This window comes from Hippocampus guttulatus, chromosome 14 (assembly GCF_054856545.1).
Source record: "Hippocampus guttulatus isolate MCC_2025c chromosome 14, RoL_Hgut_1.0, whole genome shotgun sequence".
Classification (NCBI taxonomy): domain Eukaryota; kingdom Metazoa; phylum Chordata; class Actinopteri; order Syngnathiformes; family Syngnathidae; genus Hippocampus; species Hippocampus guttulatus.
The window spans coordinates 7,631,117-7,651,745 of record NC_141274.1 but is presented as its reverse complement, the minus strand read 5'-3'; the positions used below and the strand labels follow the sequence as shown (position 1 = coordinate 7,651,745).

The following is a 20,629-nucleotide window of genomic DNA, read 5'->3' as shown; positions in this document are numbered from 1 at the left end:
AGCTTCATGCGTGTCAATTAGCATTAGCAAGATAACACATTTGTGCCGTAATCCCGTCTAGGATTGTGTGAGAAGAGGTGTTTACTTCCAGGCTTTCACTGACTTTTTGCTAGTTGCTGTAACTCATTACTCTTTATTTTTCTGATTTAATGTGTTGTACTTTAATGTGTCAGAGGTCTGAAAAATGAAAAATGCTGGTGCATGTTTTTGGAATGTGGGAGGAAATCAGAGTACCCAGAGAAAACCGACGCAGACACGGGGAGAACATGCAAACTCCACACAGGAAGGCCAGAGCCTGGAATCAAACCGTGGAACTCGGAACTGCGCGGCAGACGTGCTAACTGTGCCACCCTACAAAAAAAACCCCAACACATACACTGAAAATATATTACATTATTTATCCAATACATTATATAATATAATCAAATGTTCAAAACATGTCACTAAATGTATAGTAATATTAATAATAAACATTAGCTCGATCATTTTCAGTATTTAAATAGAGTACGTCTGAAAAATAACCCCAACATTTTTGTATGTACAGTGTACTGTATTTTGCATGTACGCAAAACTTTCATGTATATTGTGCGTGAGTTGAAGTACAAAAAGTAGCCGGGTGTCAAATCACACTGATGTTTTTTCTCACCCTTTCAAACAAGCAGACATACGGACACACACGCACGCACACTTGTCCCAGGCGGCTGTCCCCTAATAAGGCAACATGTGTTGTGAGTGGCTGCTGCAAGGAGGTCATCCTGTCCACCAGCAGAGGCTTGTGTTTACAAGACGGCAGCCAGCCTTGTGTCACCCCGCTCACCCCCCATCCCAAGCCCCCTACCTTACTTTTTATACGCTTTTTGAATGTTCCTCTGTGGTTGTGCCTGTATGCAGGATTGCGCAAATCATATTGTTATGATAAGTCTTTACGTGCGATGATCTTTGGAGTGACATGTTACATCTCAAGGTAACGTATCAGGTATCTAAGCGTAGTTACCTAATTCTCCTCTTCCTCACTTACATCATCATAATCATCATCATCGTCATCATCATCAACACCACCATCATGGTGGAGGCCAGATGTGCTGCCTAGCGTCCAATGGGCCTTACAGTCCTCACTCAAGGCAAAAAATACAAAAAAATATTACGATACTTTGTACTTTGTAAATAACAGCTGAAATCTTTTTGTTTTATCAAACGCGACATTAAATTGAAATGAAATTTTATACTACACAACAAATAAAATAAACAATGAACCGTATCAAATTAAAATACAATATTTACTAGTATATAAAAGCTGAAAACGTTACTTTTTAGAACAGGATATAATGAAATTGTGCAAACTTAGAAGAGTAAATTTTCCAATGAACAAAATATTCTCAAATAATGGGCAACTAAAATAATCAAGGGGGCCACACATTTTCATCGGTGCTACTGGGGTGGCACATAGAACCACGCACTTCTTAACCAGCTATATTACAAAAATGTCATTTTAAATATGGACAAAATATGTGTTTGAGTGCAAAATACATGCTCGTAATTTAAAGGGTTTTTTCCCCCAGTGCAACCCACAAGCTGGGCAAATGAGTTAAAAACAGATATGCGCAATATGCGGCAAGCGACTCTTGATTTAGTGCTATGCTGAATTCAATATTTACATGAACTTTAAATTTGTTCTGTGTTGCCTTATAGTGGCGCATTTCAGGAGGACGCTAATATAGTTACATAAAAATGCGGATTCACATTCGTTATATCTACAAAATGCCCCAGTCTTTGTGTTGCTCCGATCATTCATGCACTTTGTATTTGTTCTGCATGTTTCACGATTAAGAGTTGACCAGAGGTGACCATATTAAAACATTGATACCCTTTGTGTGTGTGTGTGTGTGTGTGTGTGTGTGTGTGTGTGTGTGTGCGTGCGTGCGTGCGTGTAGCCATGTGGTCATGTGTGTCCTGATGGGCCAAGCAGGTGCTGGCGTGCTCCAGCCCGCCGCGCTACACACAACTTGCACCACAAACAACACGGTTGGTCGCACAAGGCAGCTTGCCAAGAGCTGTGTGGGAACCACATGTGACATCCTCATGTCATGATGTCATGATGATGATGATAATTTTTCAAGAAGAATAAAGTGAGACATTTTCCTGAAAAAAATATTCGATGAAAAAAATGTATATTCTATTATAACAAAAAACTGATTTTCAAGAACACTGTGAAACGAAGTTGAGTGTTAAAAGAAATAAATCTGGAATTTGTATTATTTAAAATTATGAGAATTTTTTAAATCAATTTATTTTGAGAAAAAAATTGGTTGATTTTCCATCTCCAAAAAAGGATGACTTTGTTTATTTTTTTTCAAGAAAAAAACAGATATTTTACGCATGAAAAATAATATGTATACTTTTTAGGAAAAAAGTGTAAACTTCTCACTGTATTTTGGAGAAATGTTTTTACATTTTAGACTATTTTAAATATTTTTTTCTAGAAAAAAGTTGCATATTTTGTTGTGAAAAAAAGTTGAATGTACTTTTAGAATAAAGTTGTCATTCTTTCGAAAAAAAGTTGTATTTGAAATATATACGTATTATGTAAGTATATAAAATAAACAGTACATATATCATTTTAAGTTTAGTTTCTCGAAAGAATTGCACATTTTTGCAAAGAATGTCATATAGTTTTAAAAACAACAGATATTTTATGAAAAAAATGGTAGGCTTATTTTAAGAAAGAAATAAGTACATTCTTGAGGGGAATATATCCTATTTTTAAGAAATACATTTATTTTAAATTAGGTTGTATTTTATTATTATTATTATTGTTTTCTTTTTTTTTTGGCGGGGGTGTTTTCTTTTTATTGCGAATAAAGTTACGTTTTTTTTTTCTCGCGGAAAAAAAGATGTTTCAAGAAGCGAAGTCTTAGTTATTTTCAATAATCAAGTCCTAAACCATTAGAAACCACTGTCGAGCAAAACATAAATGCATGACGTGGGTTTACATCTGCTACATTCTAACTCTTTCTGATGGCGCTTTTGTCCACAAATATCATCACAGGTGAGAAGGACATACTGTTACTGGACTCACGTGTATCCTGCAGGCCGAGATCAGGGCTCACTACACCCAAATTCAGGTGCTGCGGAAGCTGCTGTTGTGAGCAGGTAAACCCCCAAAAACCAAAACAACAAACACAGATACAGCTGCAGAAATGAATCCCTAAACATTCCACACTTCAATAAGATGTGGCAATATTCACCCGGGACTGGAGCGAGTGTGAGAGGTGACCCGCCGGCGGGGAGGGTCACTCTGCGTGCTGGGTAACCCAACCTCGGGGCCCACCATGTATGGGCTCAAGCCTGGACCGGCGTCTGCCATAAATAGCCGGGCGGAGCCCGGTCGGACCCCCGTCCAATCGGCTGCGAGCCCGCCTGAAGGTCCCGACACCAGCAGGGGCAGGTCCATCCGCCTTGTAAACCGCACTCGGGGGGAATGCACCGTACAGGAGGGATTAAATCAAATCTGAAGCACATTGTTCGGATTGCAACAAGGGGAGTCAATCGTGGCATTAAAGGCACATTCAGTGATTGTAAACATGCACATTATTCGAGCATAAGGTAATTCAAGATGCATGAAAATGCAACATGTGAATGCGCTTGCGAACTCTGAACGTAACTGCAGGCTATTAGTTGACCATATAAATAAATCGAGTCTGCTGAACTAATTGGCTATGGAGTTTTCTGTTAGTCTTTGGCGCCATCTGAAGGTGATAAGAACTCACACTACTTAATGCGGTTAGTTCATATCAGGGGTCACCAACCTTTTTGAGAGTGAGAGCTACTTCATGTGCCCTGATTGTGTGAAGGGATACCAAATTGATACAGGTCTGAAATAACATTTGTACAAATTACATTTAATAATATTAGAATGTGTTTTTTTTAAAAATTAATGATTTTAATTTTCAGGCTGTGATCATCTTAAAGATGTCTCACAATACTGCCCGTGTTTGCATTTTTAAATCATAATTTCTACGAGCAAATCACAATCCTAGCACTGGCGGGCTATTGGTGTGGTCCTCACGGGCTACCTGGTGCCTGCGGGCACCACGTCGGTGACCCCTGGTCTATATCTATCTATCTATACATAAAAAACATTTTAATTGTTATATTTTTATATTCTGCCATTGACTGGCAACCAGTTCAGGGTGCCCTCCGCCGACTACCCGAAGACAGCTGGGATAGGCTCCAGCACCCCCGCAACCCTAGAGAGGATAAAGCGGTTCGGAAAATAAGATAAGAAAACCTTTAATAGTCTAATGGAGAAATTCCCGATTCACAGCAGCAAAGTTATGAAAGGCAGAAGTAGAACAACAAAATATAGGAGCTGCTGGAAAGGCAGCCACTCACGCGGCGCCATTTTGAAGTCAAAATAACAAAAATAACACAACACAACACATAGGACACAGACAGTCATGCAATCTTCACCACTTTTCTGCATACACTTTGTTCTCTGAAGCAGTTATAGATGAAAGAGGAGAGGATCAAAGTGTCCTTTCACCAGTGGATCAGAGACGTCATGCTGAAAATGTGCACACGTCTGCTAAAAGCTAAGTTTTGAAAGCAAACACGAAATGAATTAATGAATATTTGTATATTTTAAGTAATCAAAAGATATTGGAAAAAGTACCTTGTATGGCTGTGTGAATATAATAATATTTATAGTGAATCAACGTTTTTATCAAAATAAAAATAAATTGTATCCTTATATTGTCCTTTATTGACAGGCACTACCAGCTTCAAACAACAGACAAATCTTCACATTGAAATAAGTTGAAATGAAATCCAATTAAATGTATGAAATGAATTATATTCATCATTGGATTTTTATTTAACCTGATGGACGACTTCCTAACGGGCCATTTGAGAGGAGAGAGAAGATGGCTGCACTTCAAGCGTGGCCGCCACCACCAACTCATTCACGCCAGCAAAATGTGCCAACTTGTCTAACACTGTGATGGCACTCGAGTGTGGCGCGGCGGGACGCCGTCATCTGAGTGGACCTGGCTGGACAGTTCAGACCTGCTAATTGGTCTAATGTGGCGGACAAAAGCGTCAACAAAGAAAAAAAAAAGAAGGGAATTGTTCCCCTGAGCGATGAGTTTGGACAGAATCGGAAAAAATGTGAAAGAAAAGGAGGCATGTGCATATTTTCCAGAAAAAAAACTTTCTTTTTTTAATTTAGTTTTCTAAAAAATTGATATTTACAAGAAAAGATAGTGGGGGGAGGTCGGTATATCTTAAGAGGGGGAAAAAATAAAGATGTTTAAAAAAAAAAAAGAAGATTTTGGATGTTATGTGATGACATCCCCAACATTTTACTTTGGTGTTCTTTGGCACGGTCTGCTCTAGGCCTGTGAAAAGCAGTTCGCCCACATCAAAGCCCGATTGATGAGAAAAGAGGCAGTTTCATGCAAAGAGTTTATTTGCGAATGGGACTGCAGTATCATACAACAGTAGCACAATCATCATGACTCTATGGATTTTCCTGCTATATGTAGATACAAAGATCAAAGGCATGTCGAAAGGAAACAATGAAGGACTTCTCTTCCACGTTTTTTCTTTCAATTTACTCTAAAAATAGCTTTTAAATACTTGGCATAGTCTCGTAAATTAACCTACGAAACACCCACATGTTTTGCCTGTCATCGCCTTGTTTTTTTTAAATCCTTTTTTAAATGTCATTTTTACTACCGAGAGAGTACCAAATGCAAATATACTATACTGAAAAAGAAAACATTTGTTCCCCCCCACCCCCTCTCATCCCGCTCACTTGCACTCCATGCAAGGAAGAAAAAAAAGATGTAGAAAAAAGCACTTAAATCTCTTATGAAAATAGAAAATATTACAAGTGTGCATAATCACTGCTCACGTTGCACATCAACCTGTCGTAGAAAAAAAAAAAAAGTCCAACGAGACTCTTTTATTGTTTTGACGTTCAAGTAGCGCTCACATGCCAATCATGGGGGCTGTTCCTGTGGTCCGGGATAGTTTGCGTAACTTTCAAGAGAACGAGTGGCTCGCTCGTTCGACAAAAAAAAACAACAAAAAAAAAACAACGCAAACTATGCTCGTTTTGCTACAGCGCCCCCGGCTGGTGGGCCCATCGCTCACAAGTAAAACTGCCAAATGACCTGTGACTACAGTGTTGCGTGGACTTGGAGAAGATATTTGGCTGCAGTGGAATGCAATGCTTGTTTTTGACAAGGAATATTTGGGCCACACTCCAAAAAAGAAATGATTGCATTGTGACTTTCAAGTTGGAATTTCACAAGTGAAATAATGAACTCATGTATTTTTGAGGGGGAAAAAAGTTGTTTACCGTATTTTAAGAGTTTTCATGTTTTCAAAAAAAAAGTTGTGCATTTTTGAGAAGAGTCATATTTTAGTAAAATGATCGTAGTTTTGAGATTTACAAAAGTCTAATATTTTCAAGAAAAAAAATGATATTTTCAAGACTATGTCAGACATTACAAAACATTGTTTAGTTTTAAGAAATAAAAAGTATTTTGCCTTCAAGAATAAAGCAAAAATATTTTTGGGAAAAATGTATACAGTATATTTTTAGAAAAAAGTTAAGAAAGTTGTAGATTTTCAACAAATTGGATACATCCAAGAAAAAAAAAGCCAAATATTGTTCTGAAGCACAAACTGTAGTTCAATTAAAAAAAATGTCTTCTTGAGAAAAAGGAGTATATTTTCAAGAAGACATCTTATATTATTTGGATAACTTGATCATTTTAAAATACTTGTAGATTTTCATGAGAAAAAAACTAAGTCTTCACTTCGTAATGATTGAAGAAATCTTGTATAGTATTTTTGACAAAAAGGCTATATAGTGTTTTTAAGGTGAAAAAAAATGCGAGAAAAAACACGACTTTTCTCAAGAACAAAGTAATATAGTTCGAGAGAAATTGCTTATATTTGAAAATATATATTTCCATTTTCAAGATCAAAAAGTTGTGTATTTTCAAGAAAAATGTCCTATACTTTCAGGAAAACATTGTTTATTTTGGGGACAGGAAAAAAAACGTCACATTTTGGAGCCATTTGTCTTCAAGACAAAATCTGAATATTTCCAAAGAATAAAGGCATACATCTTTATTTTTTAAGTTTTAAGAGCAGTCGTATAATTTCAAGAAAAAAAATGTCATCTTGCGAGGAAGAAAAGAGTGCACTTCCGGATAAAAATGACAATTTCGAGAAGAATGTTTTTTTTATTTTAGAGAAAAATTTCACAACTTCATTCTCAAAAATATGCAACTTTTTTTCTTGAATAATTATGACTTCACCACAAAAAAAAAAATTCTATGTGGCCCTTTTCCTTATTTGTATGTTTTATAATAAGGCGACGTCGAAAATTTACAAGAAATGCTGAGACACAACCGCTAAAATGCTACAAGAGTAAAAAGGCTACATAACAATTATGTTCATTCATGACAAATAATTTGCGCACATTCGTTGTTGACTTGTTACAATGCAATGCTGGATAATGCAAAACACACACAACTTTTCAAACACGACTACTGCTATGCTATTTTTTTAAAGAGTCTTTTTTTCCATTCTCTATTTAAAAAGTCTTATCTAAAAACCCTGTATTTATTGAAAATTCAAAGATATTTTTGCGCATTTGTGTTTTAGTTGCAGCATTGCATTGTAGCATTCAAGTACAACCACCCAAGAATTGCGATACCCCCCTGGAAATCACGTGTGAATGCTGAGAGCAAAGCACAAATATTAAGAATGATTTTAAATATTATGCGGAAAACAAGTGAAGTGACTGGACGTGATGTTTTTGGGGGACACTTGTATTTCATTGGACAGAGATATTGTGCACATTAGCAGCAGAATGTTTGCTACTCTCTCAGCCTTCACACGAGTTTCCAAAACCAAGAAACCATTTATGGGGGGGTTTTTTTCCCCACGGGATCACCAGCAGATGAGCCGGGCGAGTGCAAGCTGGAAGACGAGACGACGACAACGCGACACTAACAAAACACGGCGGAGACGACGCGACAAACGCCACCAAACAAAACTTTTCCATTAGCACACTACAAAATTAGGGACGCTCTGTATGTTTATAATCTACAGACACACGGGTGGAGAAAAAAAACTTGAAGGCGAAAATACAAAATACCTCTTAAAATATTTAAAATATATATACTTTGTATATATTAATTTTTTTGTACACTATGCAAACACATTAGAAAGCTGATGATAGGAAAAATAAATATTCGTGAAATGTATGATTATGCAATGCTTAACAAATGCATTAGACCACCACCGAATGAAGAGCATTGGTCATCATTACATTTCTTTGCCTGTAATATCTTGAAAATTGAGCCCCCAAAGCCAATTTCCGGAATGAAATGTAACAACTCTGTCTATCATGACTAGATTGACAAAAAGTCTCAGGAAGCCATTCCTGAAAACACACATAAAGCCTATCATTTATGTTTAAAGAGGCCATTTTAGTCAAAAATGACATCTGGCAGGAGCAAGTTTCCCTTAGCAACATTGAATTTAAAAGCAATGTGTACCATGAGTAGACCCACAAAAAAGCATTACAAAACTATACCTGAAAACACACATGAAATCTGCCATTTTGGTTGAGAGTGGCCATTTTAGTAAAAAGTTTAGGTCGCGGGCCCTGGACTTCCTTGAAAATGAGCTTTCCCCCCACCTCCCCTCAAGCCAGTTTCCTTTCGCCGTGGGAAATTTAATAGCAATGTCTATCAAGAGAAAAAAAAATCACAATTAGCCTCGCCTCAATAACAGAAAGTCTGCCACTTTGGTCTATAGTGGCCATTTTAAGATCATTTTGATCAGTTTGATAGCAACTCCTGAACTATTTTAAGCCCCGCTCCAACCCACAAAATCAGTTATCATTTAATACCAATGTCTTTCACAAGTAAACCCAAAAAACGTAGCCATGCCTGAAAGACCCAGGAAGTCTGTCATTTTTCTTCATTCATTTTGGTGGAAATTTCCATTTGATAGCAACCTCTGGAGTAATTTGAAAATTCAGCCCCGCAAATCAGTTTCCCTTAGCTACATATTTAATACTAATCTCTATCACGTGTCGACCAACAAAAAAGTCTCAAGAAGCCATACCCGAAAAGACACAGAAAGTCAGCCATTTTGTTTTGAAGCCATCATTTCCGGGGCATGCGTGTCATTTCCGGGGTTGCTTACAAACAAATGTCACCTACAGATTTTGGCTAATCGGAATCTTGTAAACTAGGCAGATTTATTTTTTTTAAATGCTAAGAATTGAGTTTTTATAATGGAGTGTAGGCAGAGCTGAAAGCAAAGCTTGATGACTTCAACCACAAAAATCGAATAAGTCAACTCCACTCATCCAATAGGTGGCGGTGGTCTAATGAACATGTCAAGCGCTGTACATAGATGATGTACATCTATATGATGATGTAAAGCAGCAGCCTAAATACCCTGACACCAATGTCCCTGTAGAATGATCACAAGACAACGCTTCCGACAGGTAGCTCCACGACACCACTCAGCTTATTTGTATAACAATATTGCTCTATCTCGCTTCCTTTTTTTTTTTAATGTGTTCTATTTGATCTTTTTATCATTGTTGTGATAGAGTTGCTGTCAATCTTTATTGCTTCCTGAAGGTACCTGCGCGGCGGGAGCTGCACGGATCCAGGCAGACTTCACTTAAGAGCAAAGCAACCGGCATGCCATGGACTGAGCGGGCGATCATGTGATTAGCTTACCAACTGGGGGGCGGGTGGAGAGGGGTGGGTTGGCGAGGGCATAATGTCACAGAGGTAAAAAAAGGCCGAGCCATGACAGGAAATCAAAAACAGTTCTCGAGCCAAACACAGTCGCAATGAGCGGTGGCGCCACCGCTGCAGTAGTGACTTTATTTTGGTACAGCAAATAATAGCAAGACCCTCAAATTAATGCTTACATTCGTAATGCGCAGATTCTCGAGTGTATTCACTGTCGTCGTATGCATGGATGAGTTGCATAATGTCTGCCAATGAGAAAAGCATCGGGAGAAGACGGGGGGGAGGTTGAAGAAGTTGGTTATTGGGGGTAGGCTGGGTTGGGTAGTGTGTGTGTGGGGGGGGGGGCACCTCCCTTTTGGCAGTGGAACAGCACTCTTAGAAGTCAAGCCGAGGGTGAGGGTGTTTACACAATGCTCTCGTCGGACAAGAAGGCCATTTCAGTGTCAAGAGATGAAGGCATTCTAAATTAGGCAGCCAGTTCACAGTGTTGTGTGGAGCGCTAAAACCTTGAGATGGGGGGCACGATGGACGCCGTCTTTTTCCACGCCATCGGCGCTGTCTCCAGCTATCACAGCGTTCTACGGTGTAAGAAGAGGAGTCGTTACCTCAGTCACCACACTATGTTTTGGGGGGGGGGGGGGTAAAAAAAATCCAAAAGAAAAATTGGTGTGTGAAATTTTGGGGTGAGATTCTATTCACTCAAGACTGTGGAGTATCAGGGTATCAGAGAGTATCCGGATTCAGCCGCTCCCAAAATATACAGGGGGTCCTCAGTTTACAACAAAAGTGCAAAATTGAGGACCTCCTGTACATCGATGTCTAATGTCCTAGAGCTTGAAGTAAGTTAATTTTGAAATCTGAAAAAACATTAGTGTCATAAAGCATCATGATACGCTGTTATTTGGGATCGTCCACTTCACAGGACACATATACAGTAGGTAATTATTCCCACTGAGTGGGAATTGAACCCATGCTCCCTGGACCAAAATCAGGCGACTGAACCACTACACCACAACTCGTGACACAACTCCAAACTTTATTTCTAATGTCCTTATCTTACCTGAAAGTAGACTTGTGACCGTGCCTCGCACTTTCGTCCAACAACTGGCAGGATCCAGCCACTTCTTCATCTTTGCTCTCCCCACCTCTCTGCAAAGCACCGGAGGGATCCCGGGAGTCCTTGCCCTCCCCGTCTCCTTCCCCAGAGTCAGTGCTCCTGATGCTGAGGCGTCTCACGCGATACATCACGTCCACCTCCCGCATCCTGCCCAGGCGTTCCACGGCCCCTTGGCCAGGAGAAATGGCTAGCTTATTCTGCAGAGCTTCAAATCGGTCAGGTGGCGCATTGCCCCGCCGCTCCCCTTCCAAGCTCAGAGACAGCCTGCGGTCGAGCTTTGGCACGACTGAAAGTGGCAGTCTCTCTGGTGGGAACTCTGGCAACCCGGTGTGATCTCGCCCTGGATGGGTCCATAGAACAAGTCTATGTTCCGCGAGCGCAACTGGCTTCCTCTCTTGCTCCTGCTTGTCATCTGAAGCCATGTCGGTTTGTCCCCCTCGCCCTTGTCCAGAGTCAGCATTGACACATTCGGCCGTTTCCTCCTTGGTGATTTCTTTCTGTGCTGACTTCACCAACTCAGTTTGACTCAGTTCCTCTGAGTCTGCTAGCTCATCTGTAGATCCATCTACAGTTTCTGCAACCTCTCCCAAATTGTCTTGTGTTGATGAATCCTTTTTCCCTGCATTCGTGTTCGTATCAAACCCCGTCTGGTCGGGACTTGAGTTCTGCAGTTCTATTTTCCTCGCATTCTCAGCTGGACTTTCAACTGCAGCACGCTGTGGTGGACTTCCATTTGGATTGACCGAGCTATCCGAGCTGTTCTCCTCATGGAGAGGAGGCAGCGGGCCCTGTCTCAATTGGTTCTCCAGCTCTCTTTTGCAAATAGGACACTCCTCCTCTGAATCGAGATCTTGAGGACCCACCGGGTCATTAGGATCGTTTGAATCCCGAGAGTGCCGCAGAGTCTGGCATATGTCTTCATAGTCAGGAGGGCTCGTGAGCGTGGAGGCGTCCTGCATGGGTTGTCGGTCCGCCCATGGCACCTCCGCCGCTGCACTTTTGGTCATTGGGCTGAAGTCGCACAGTGGCGTCTCAATGGGTTCGTCCGGGAGGTCCAGTTTCACGGTCCTACCGTCGGTGCTACGTCGACGTGGAAGATGAGGGACAACCCTGTATTCTCGAAAGCCTGACTCCCGAGGGGGCACAGGAAGTTCTTCCCTTAGCTGTTTGCTGAATGTGACCGACTTTGTGGCAGGCCTCGAGAAGGCGCTCTTGACTTCCCTGTATTCGGGATCGACAGACCAGCTGACTGCACTGCGCCTAAGGCTGCTGGGTTTGTTGAGAGGCTGGGACGTCAGCCGGATTTTGATACGCTCAGGGATTTCAACGGACCCATCTGGGACTTTATTGCTGGCAGCGCCGAGCTCCAAGATATCTTTGTAGGCCTCGTTGAGGTCTTCGATGCACTTGTCAACGCTCGGCTGTTTGTTGCTCTGTTTCTGATGCTGCTGTTGATCCTGGACTTCTTTTTGGATTGCCTCAAGCTCTTTGACTGCATCCCATGGTCGCTGGCTGACGATCGGTTTCAGCAGGAACTCTGGAACCTTGAACACCTCCTGCCCGCTGTTCGCTGCTGGTTTGCTCTCCACATTTCCTGAGGGCGGCACTGCTGGCTGCTGAGCTGTGCTCTTGTTCAGCTGGTTGGAGAAAGTAGTGGTCAGGGAGAAGGCGCTGTTGCTTGAAAGTTTTAGACTCTTCACTCCCTTGATAGGGAAAGTGAAGGTAGTTCCCCCCACACCGCCACTATTTGCAGGGGCTTCGGTGGCAGCAGGAATAGGGTCCTCTTGTGCTTCCTTGTTTTCAGGGTCAGGTTTTTCGGCCTCAGGGCTAGTTTGCGTCTCCTGGTCACGGTATTGGTTTGCGGGCCAAGATCCTGACAATTTCAGCTCTTTGTAATGGTTGATTTTAGGGGGTCTGCAGGGCAACTTTTTGAACATTTTGCTGCTTGCTCGGCTACTCGTCTTGCTGCTCGCAATGCTACCAGTTAATGCTTGCAACTCTGCCTCGGCTGAAGATGTGCTTTGGAGACTTTGGTTCGTTAAATGGCCTGTTTTGTTGTCACTGGGACTATCGGCTGGGTCTGGTGACTTCTCATTATTGTTATTCTGATCACGGGTTGTACCAGTTAACTGCGGGGTGACCGGAACAGAAACCAAACAAAAGATGGTCTCGCTGAGTCTCTTTTTGAGGTTCTTGGACTTATCTTTCTCCGGTTGTTCGGGCTGTTCGACTTTCTTTACTTCTGGTACAGTTTCAGAGACAACCTGTTCGGACGGCTTGCACGGGGGTGGTGGTGGTTTACCCAGAATAGACGAAGGGAAAAACTGACTACGATTTTGTTCAGGACCTACACTGTCACTTTTTTTGTTCAATCCCCTGTTGCTCCATCGAGTACTGCTATCATTTTCAGTTAGGGTCGTCTTGCGACCAGCATTGAGAGATTGCCCCTGTTGGGGAGGAAAGGCACTATCACATGTAGATTGTCCTAAATTCTTAGCGGATGGATTCTCTTTGTTAATGTTCCGGATCTTGTCTGAGTCGGTCAGAGAATTTCCACCGGACCCTCCTGAGATTTGATTTGCTCTTGTGTCTTCAGCTGGTACTTGACGAACTTGACTCAGTTGCTCTTTGTGTCCAGAGGGTATCTGTTTTCGATAGGACGCCCCACGATCTCCATAGTGTTCCAGCCATGAATCACCCATGTGACGTGTTAGCCATCTCCCGGGGTCTGAGCTGGGCTGCAGGGAATCTGAGCGCCACCGCAGGTTTAGCATTTCGTTACGATTGATTGACACAGCTCTTGGGGGTAGGACTCTTTTATAAGACGGGGGCGGGATGTAGCCTGGGGGCTCCATTCCAGAGAGTGAGTGTTGTGCAAAATAGTCATGCCGCAGCTCCCCGCCCCTAGAATAAAAGATAGGCCTGTCTTTTAGCTTGAGACCCTGGTCTATCGCAAGCATTTCTGCGCTACCCCTAATTTGCTGGTGAATCTCATACGATGGCGGCTTCAAAGGCCTACTGAACCTAGGCTTTGGTAAAAGTGCAACATGACTGCTTGGCCCAGCATTCCTGCCCCACCGGTCCTTGCCAATCGCGCTGCTATAAATATACCGACTATAGGGCCCGGAGAAAAGAGTGCTGCTTAGCCTTTGCGGTCGATCTGGTTGGCTTGGTCTGGATGGAATAAGCTCTCTGCTGTTTATTCCATCAGGTGACAAAACTCTTGGGAGAGACTGAGATTTAGCTTTTGTTCTCGGGTGAAAAAATCCTTCAGGCGTCCTCAGGTGATACTGCTCTAAAGCCCACCTTTCCCCGTCCCCATCAGACAACTGCCTGCCCAGGCCCACAGCGGGCCTCCACTCCTCAGTGCCAAGGCTCTGACACTTACGCTCCCCAGTCACCCTCAGCTGACCGGGCGCGTCTTGGTCCCGCAGCCAGGAAATTTCCTCCCACAGTTGCTGCGCTTGCCTCTCCGCCCTGAGTTCCTCGGCCGCTATAAGGGCCTGTGGTCTCCATGCTCCAGCAGAGGCCCTTAGCTCCCTGCCATCAGCATAGTCTAGGAGAATGCTAAAGTCTTGTCCTCGTCTCCGCCAGTAAGAAATATCCCTCTCATCGTGGCTTAGTGGCTCGGAGTAGGTCAAACTTGGGACATCATAGAAACTGCAAGGAAACAAAAAGAAAAAAACCTCCATTTTAGTAAGAGTTCTTCTTGAAGCATTCATCGAATCTGCAGGCTATTCCCTTTTAGTGCACAGTCACCGCCTGGCCTCTTACGCCTTTGTTGCTGGGAATTTCAAATGTTGACATTATCCCCCTAACCATTCTTGTCAGCCTAATCGAAATCTATGGATGGGGCAGAATGAACTGTTATCGGAATATTCTTCCCTCATCATCATGTCGAAAATAATCGTCAGATAAATCAAACCCAGTCAATACGCTAACATGTAACTGATAGCTTTCTACCACACATTGATTTGCTTTACATGAGAGACTTATTATACCATGCGTGTGTGTGCATGTGTTTGTGCGCGTGCGTGTGTGTGTGTGTGTGTGTGCATGCAATGGCTTTTCCAACAAAGTGTTGAGGTCAGCTACTGCTCCGCCATCCCTTAATGACGCAAATTGTGATGTTTGTGCAATATGAACTGCATTTTTAATTGTGCTGACCTTTACTTAAAGGGCTGTCGTTGAAAAATAAGGCTCTATCACAAACATTTGGATCCACCATAACCTCTATCCCTGCATACACCTTGTTGTTTGAAGCAGTTCTTATTTTGTTATTTTATGTTAACTGTTCTGTTCTGCTCTGTTACAGCTGCAGAAACAACAAAAAAAAGAAATCAAGAATATGCATATAAGGGAGTGTGAAGCGGCGTCATTGATTACAATTCGATGCAATATGATCCGATATGTTTTGATACGATAGATCATGATACGATACATTGTGATATATCACAATATATTGCCATACATTAAAATATTTCTAGGATTAAACTATTGAATACCCGAGCACTTTAATGTTTTCTACAAAGGGTTAATTATTATTAGAGGTGTTTTTTTTATCACTATCTATTAAAAACTATTCAACACGTGTCAAATAACTGCGACAAATGAATGAACATGCCATGTGTGACCCACGCTGTACGTGCGTGTGTGAGTCACGAGCAGCATATGCTAGTGTATGGCTGAGGGGGGAGCCGCGCACACTTGCCCAGCAACATGCTGACATCACAGAGCACGTGCTGGATGGGATTCGGTGTGCCAGTGTTTACAATGGAGTGACACTGTGCTGTGCCTTGACACAAATTCAATTCACCCCCCGACCTCCATTTTCACTCTGCTATTGTTTTCATCTGTCACCAACCGGGTTGATGCTAGCTCTGCGCACACAAATGCATCAAGCTTTTGTCAGAAGGCCGGCCTGAGATATGTCAGCTGTGCTGCTGCAGGAAGGCGGGTGCGCGGTGGGAGTTGGGGGGACCTGCAGTGCAGCTTTTGCATGCTGACGAAAGGAAAGGGAAAGGTGTAAAAAAAAAAATTTTTTTTAAAGTGGGGAGAAGCACTCACCCGCTGTCTGTAGCCAGAGAATCACCCAAAGCCTGAGCGTCACCTAGGATACCGAGGAAGGCCTCCTTCCTCCTCCTGTCGCCCTCATTGTCCATATAGCCCTTGAGGGGCGCCGGCCTGCTGCTGTATAAGCCGCTGCCGCCCGCCGAGGCCCCGCCACGCTCCGCCTCATAGCCGTTGAGCGTTGCCACCGCCGTAGCCCGGCCCGCCCGGTTGTCCAGCAGGAGCTCACGCTGGCAGTCGGCAGGCCGTTTGTCATAAGCTGTGGCCGACGGCGGGCCGCTCCTGGGTAGCTTGTATCCGTGCGAGATGAGCAGGTCCTCCACACTGTACATGGCGGCTCACGTGTACAGGACGGGGGGCGCGAAGGTCGGTATTTGCCTTAGGCGCTGCGCTGCTCAGCAGAGGCCATCACTTTGGGGGAAGGGACCCCAAAACAAAAACAGAAATAACGGTATAACACATTATTCCGCCACCAGCCTACATGAACCACGACACCGTGTGACACAATCAATTTAAATTCAGACGTGATTCATTCTGATACGATTCATGTCCATACAATATGATATGACACGTGCAACGTGATGCGGTGCATTCCAATGAGACTTCATGTGATGCGTGATGTGACAATTCGATACATGGCGATATTTGCGACAACGTGACTGCGACACGATACGAAATGATACTTTGGGATTTGTTGCAATATCCATCCATCCATTTTCCGATCCACTTATCCTCACACGGGTCGCGGGGGGTGCTGGAGCCTATCCCAGCCGTCTTCGGGCCGTAGGCGGTGGACACCCTGATGAACCGGTTGCCAGCCAATCGCCAGGCACACAGAGACGAACAACCGCATCCGCACTCACACTCAAACCTTGGGACAATTTAGAGTGTTCAATCAGCCTGCCATGCATATTTTTGGAATGTGGGAGGAAACCGGAGTACCCGGAGAAAACCCACGCCGGCCTGGGGAGAACATGCAAACTCCACACAGGGAAGCCGGAGCTGGAATTGAGCTGTACTGTGAGGTCGACGCGCTAACCACTGGACCACCGGGCTGTTTGTTGCAATATATTATGAGATATTGCTATACACTATATTAAATGCGATGAGATACTGTGCAATAGGCTACAAATTCTTGGGATGCGTCATACGACATTTTGATACACTACATTTATACCATGTGATGAAAGGCAATACTGTGTGATTTGATGCGATTGCTTCCATGCTACATTTCAACACATCAACACACTATTAAAATAAATTACAAGATGATATATAATTAGGTAACAATTGGGTACTAGGCCATCACACTTAAAAAAAAACATTCTCAAAAAGCCTGATTGGATGTATTGGATGAATTGGATGATCACAATATGAACCCAATTTTGATAATTAATGACTCGAGACATTCCTAAAATCTTTCTGCGACTGGCTGGGAACCAGTTTAGGGTGTCCCCTGCCTACTGCCCGAAGACAGCTCGGACCCGCGACCCTCATGAGGATAAAGCAGATTATAAAATGGATGGATAGATAGAATCTTCTCACGTATTATCCTGTTTTGACATTTTCTTCAATTTATATATAGAGTATGAACATTTTGGTCCTTTTCTTCGGACTTTCACTTCAACGATGAGTCATGATGTCATAAAAATGACAAATTGATATAAGCTCCTTCAAGGTGACCTGAACATTACTACTATTATGATTTTTTTTTTAACTTTAGCAAGATTGCATTTTGGAAAATCTGAGGAGACTTTGCAGTTCACTCCGCATTGAAGCGATTCTTTACATGTACAAACTGCACTAGAAGCATCAGACGCTGCTGTCATACAATTTAGGGAAATATCAGCCATAAAAACGCATAAACCTTGGACTTTAGCAAAGCATAGATTGTATGAGTGTTTTGTCTTTTGGGGGGGACTTTATGTGTATTTTTTCTGTTGACGCTCCATTTAGAGAAAAACAAACATAAAATGAATGAAAAGCATTTCTCCTCACCCCTTTTTACACTTTCATGGCAGTTAAGAATGTTTAAATGTGACTTTAAGCATTGCTTGGAGCCGTAGTTAGAAGCACATGCTTGGTCACTTACTCCGTCCTCGTCTGTTTGTCAGCCTGTATTAACGAATGCTTTATCAGATGGGTCTTCCTAGCAATAGTTCTTTTGTTACATTTGTCATAGATTTCCATATTAGTAAGTTTCCGTGCTTCCGGTTCCAAATCATTTCCAGAGGCTCGAGCACCACAGCTGACTTGCTGCACCGACCAACCACTTGTTGATTTCAGCGATGCGATCCGTGTTGTTCATGTTAAAACATGTGATATATAAATTTTTAATCGTCCTTTACACCTCAAAGTGGATTACTCATTTGACCCAACTTTTGGGGGTTAAATGACCTACCCCAAATGTGGTGTACATCCCTTTTTGACCAATATTGAGTTCTTTTTTTGCCCAAATGTTTCAAGAGTGTATGATACGGTATGGCATAATCCAATATGACAAATTATGATATATTGCAATATGATATGATGGGAGGCAATAAGATACAGTACAGTTTTGTATAGGGTGGAATACATTACAATAGATCATGATATCATGTATGATGACATATGATGGGATAAGATATATTATGATACGACAGCATACAGCATGATATAGTACGATAGGTTATGATATGACACGATACAATACAACACAACACCGTACATACGATACATATGCTTGGATATGATGTGTTAAATTACAATAGATTATAGCAATAGATGCGATTGGCTGGCAACTGATTCAGGGTGTCCCCCGCCTACTGCCCGAAGACGGCTGGGATAGGCTCCAGCACCCCCCGCGACTCTAGTGAGGATCAAGCGGTTCGGAAAATGGATGGATATATATAGCAATAGATGCACTGAAATGTGATACAAGTACAATATGATGTGATATGATGTGATACAATGCTACATGATACCTGACGATAAGATACCATTTACGGTATGACAATATGGTCCATTACGATATGATGTAATATGAAGCCATGATTGGATGGGATATGATCAGTTACATCACATAAAGTTGTATTCAATTTGACAATAAAGTTGTATTCAATTCAATTCAATTCAAATTCAATTCATTTCAATTCAATTCAATCACATTGTGATAAAATATGATACAACTCGATGTGGTACAATAAGAGGGCCATTCAACTTACTCACTGTAACTGCGGGGGAGCGAATGCACTGATTCAGTATATGCTCGACAGCAAGTAAATTCACCATATGACTTATTCTTGGAACCGAGGGGCAATGAATACACCACCACTTGACTTTTTATTAAGTGCATGACTACTTTTGGGGCGTGAGGCTCATTGAATGCACCACCAGTCAACTTACACAAGGTCATGACTTCAAAGTCCCTCAAATTTGCATAGCAACAGCCAAGGTATTGCTGTTTGCTTCCACAAGGGCGGATAAAAAAGAAAGAAAGAAAAAAAAGCATGTGCAAACTTATTCAGACTAAAAGTGTGTACATGTTAACATTTGCCACTATCTCAAAGTTGTTCACGCAGGAGCTCACATAAGGTTCACTTCTGATGTGCATAAATTAACACTCCACATGTCCCAAATAATGTACATACACATGTATCACAGCATGGGGAGTGTACCTGGATCTTTACCTAGCAACCCACACACCATCACATATGCACACACACTCTCAGTTCGTGAATGCCTGCTCATCCTCCTGCCATGAATGAATCATGCAGGTGAAACATGTATCATAGCAAAGAGCCTTCAATAATATATGGTTAACGTGCACCACGCCTCACGGCTGCATGCCATACCATGCTATATGCTACTATGCTATGCTATGGGAGGGGGACACCGCAATATGGCAACATCATGAGCCCTATCATCATACCTGCCTGGAGACAGCTGCATGCACCTGCACTTCAACTTGCACATGCGGCCATGCTGCGACCCAACCCCGCCCCGCGAACGGGAGGAGGAAAAAAAACCACCACCAAAAATAATGAGGAGAGGAATCATAAGAATTAAAGCCAAAACGCGCAAGTTGCAGATGCGCTAAACTGGGAGTGTTTACCGACGCTCACGCGCGTTCACACGCGCACAAGCATGCATAGCAACCCCTCCCTAGAAACCATGCAGCCGGCGATGGGCTGCACGTTGCTCTGGAAGAACGCATACATGAAAGAAATGAAAATGTCGTTTTCGTGTTGACACATACCTGGCGAGATGCGTGCGTGCGTGCGTGGCCGCTCGCTGCGGTTCGGCTTGCTCACAGAGCGCGGATCCCGAGCCGAGCATGCCGATTGGTAGGCGGGAAGGACGCGCCGGTTGCTGGCTGCCTTGGACTGCATGGGCTCCCCGAGACACACGCAGGGAGGGAGGAAGGCTGGGGGGGTGAAGGTGGGGTGGGCTGCCGCTCCTCTTCACTCGCTGCTTGCACAAATGATTCCTTCCAAACTCTCTTTTCAACTTTGCTTTCTAAAACAAGAGTATTGTTTGGATTCGAGCACTACCGTCTGCTTTTTGGAAGGTCCCTTCCAAAGTTTTCCGCTATTCGCCCCTGTGAGTGATGTCATGAAATTAGGTGGACACGTCAAGAATGTCAGGACGCTTGAAAAAC

At 42.7% G+C, this 20,629-nt stretch overlaps 1 protein-coding gene across 1 annotated transcript; it reads right to left on the bottom strand.

Moving 5' to 3' along the window:
• Positions 1-5,449: 5,449 nt before the first annotated feature.
• Positions 5,450-20,348, bottom strand: jcadb (junctional cadherin 5 associated b). The gene is made up of 4 exons (XM_086130194.1): positions 20,228-20,348; positions 15,988-16,401; positions 10,864-14,580; positions 5,450-10,381 (listed from the first exon to the last, which is right to left on the bottom strand). Exons 2-4 carry the CDS (start codon positions 16,320-16,322, stop codon positions 10,372-10,374), a joined length of 4,062 nt encoding a protein of 1,353 aa, XP_085986320.1. The 5' UTR covers positions 16,323-16,401; positions 20,228-20,348; the 3' UTR covers positions 5,450-10,371.
• Positions 20,349-20,629: the final 281 nt, after the last annotated feature.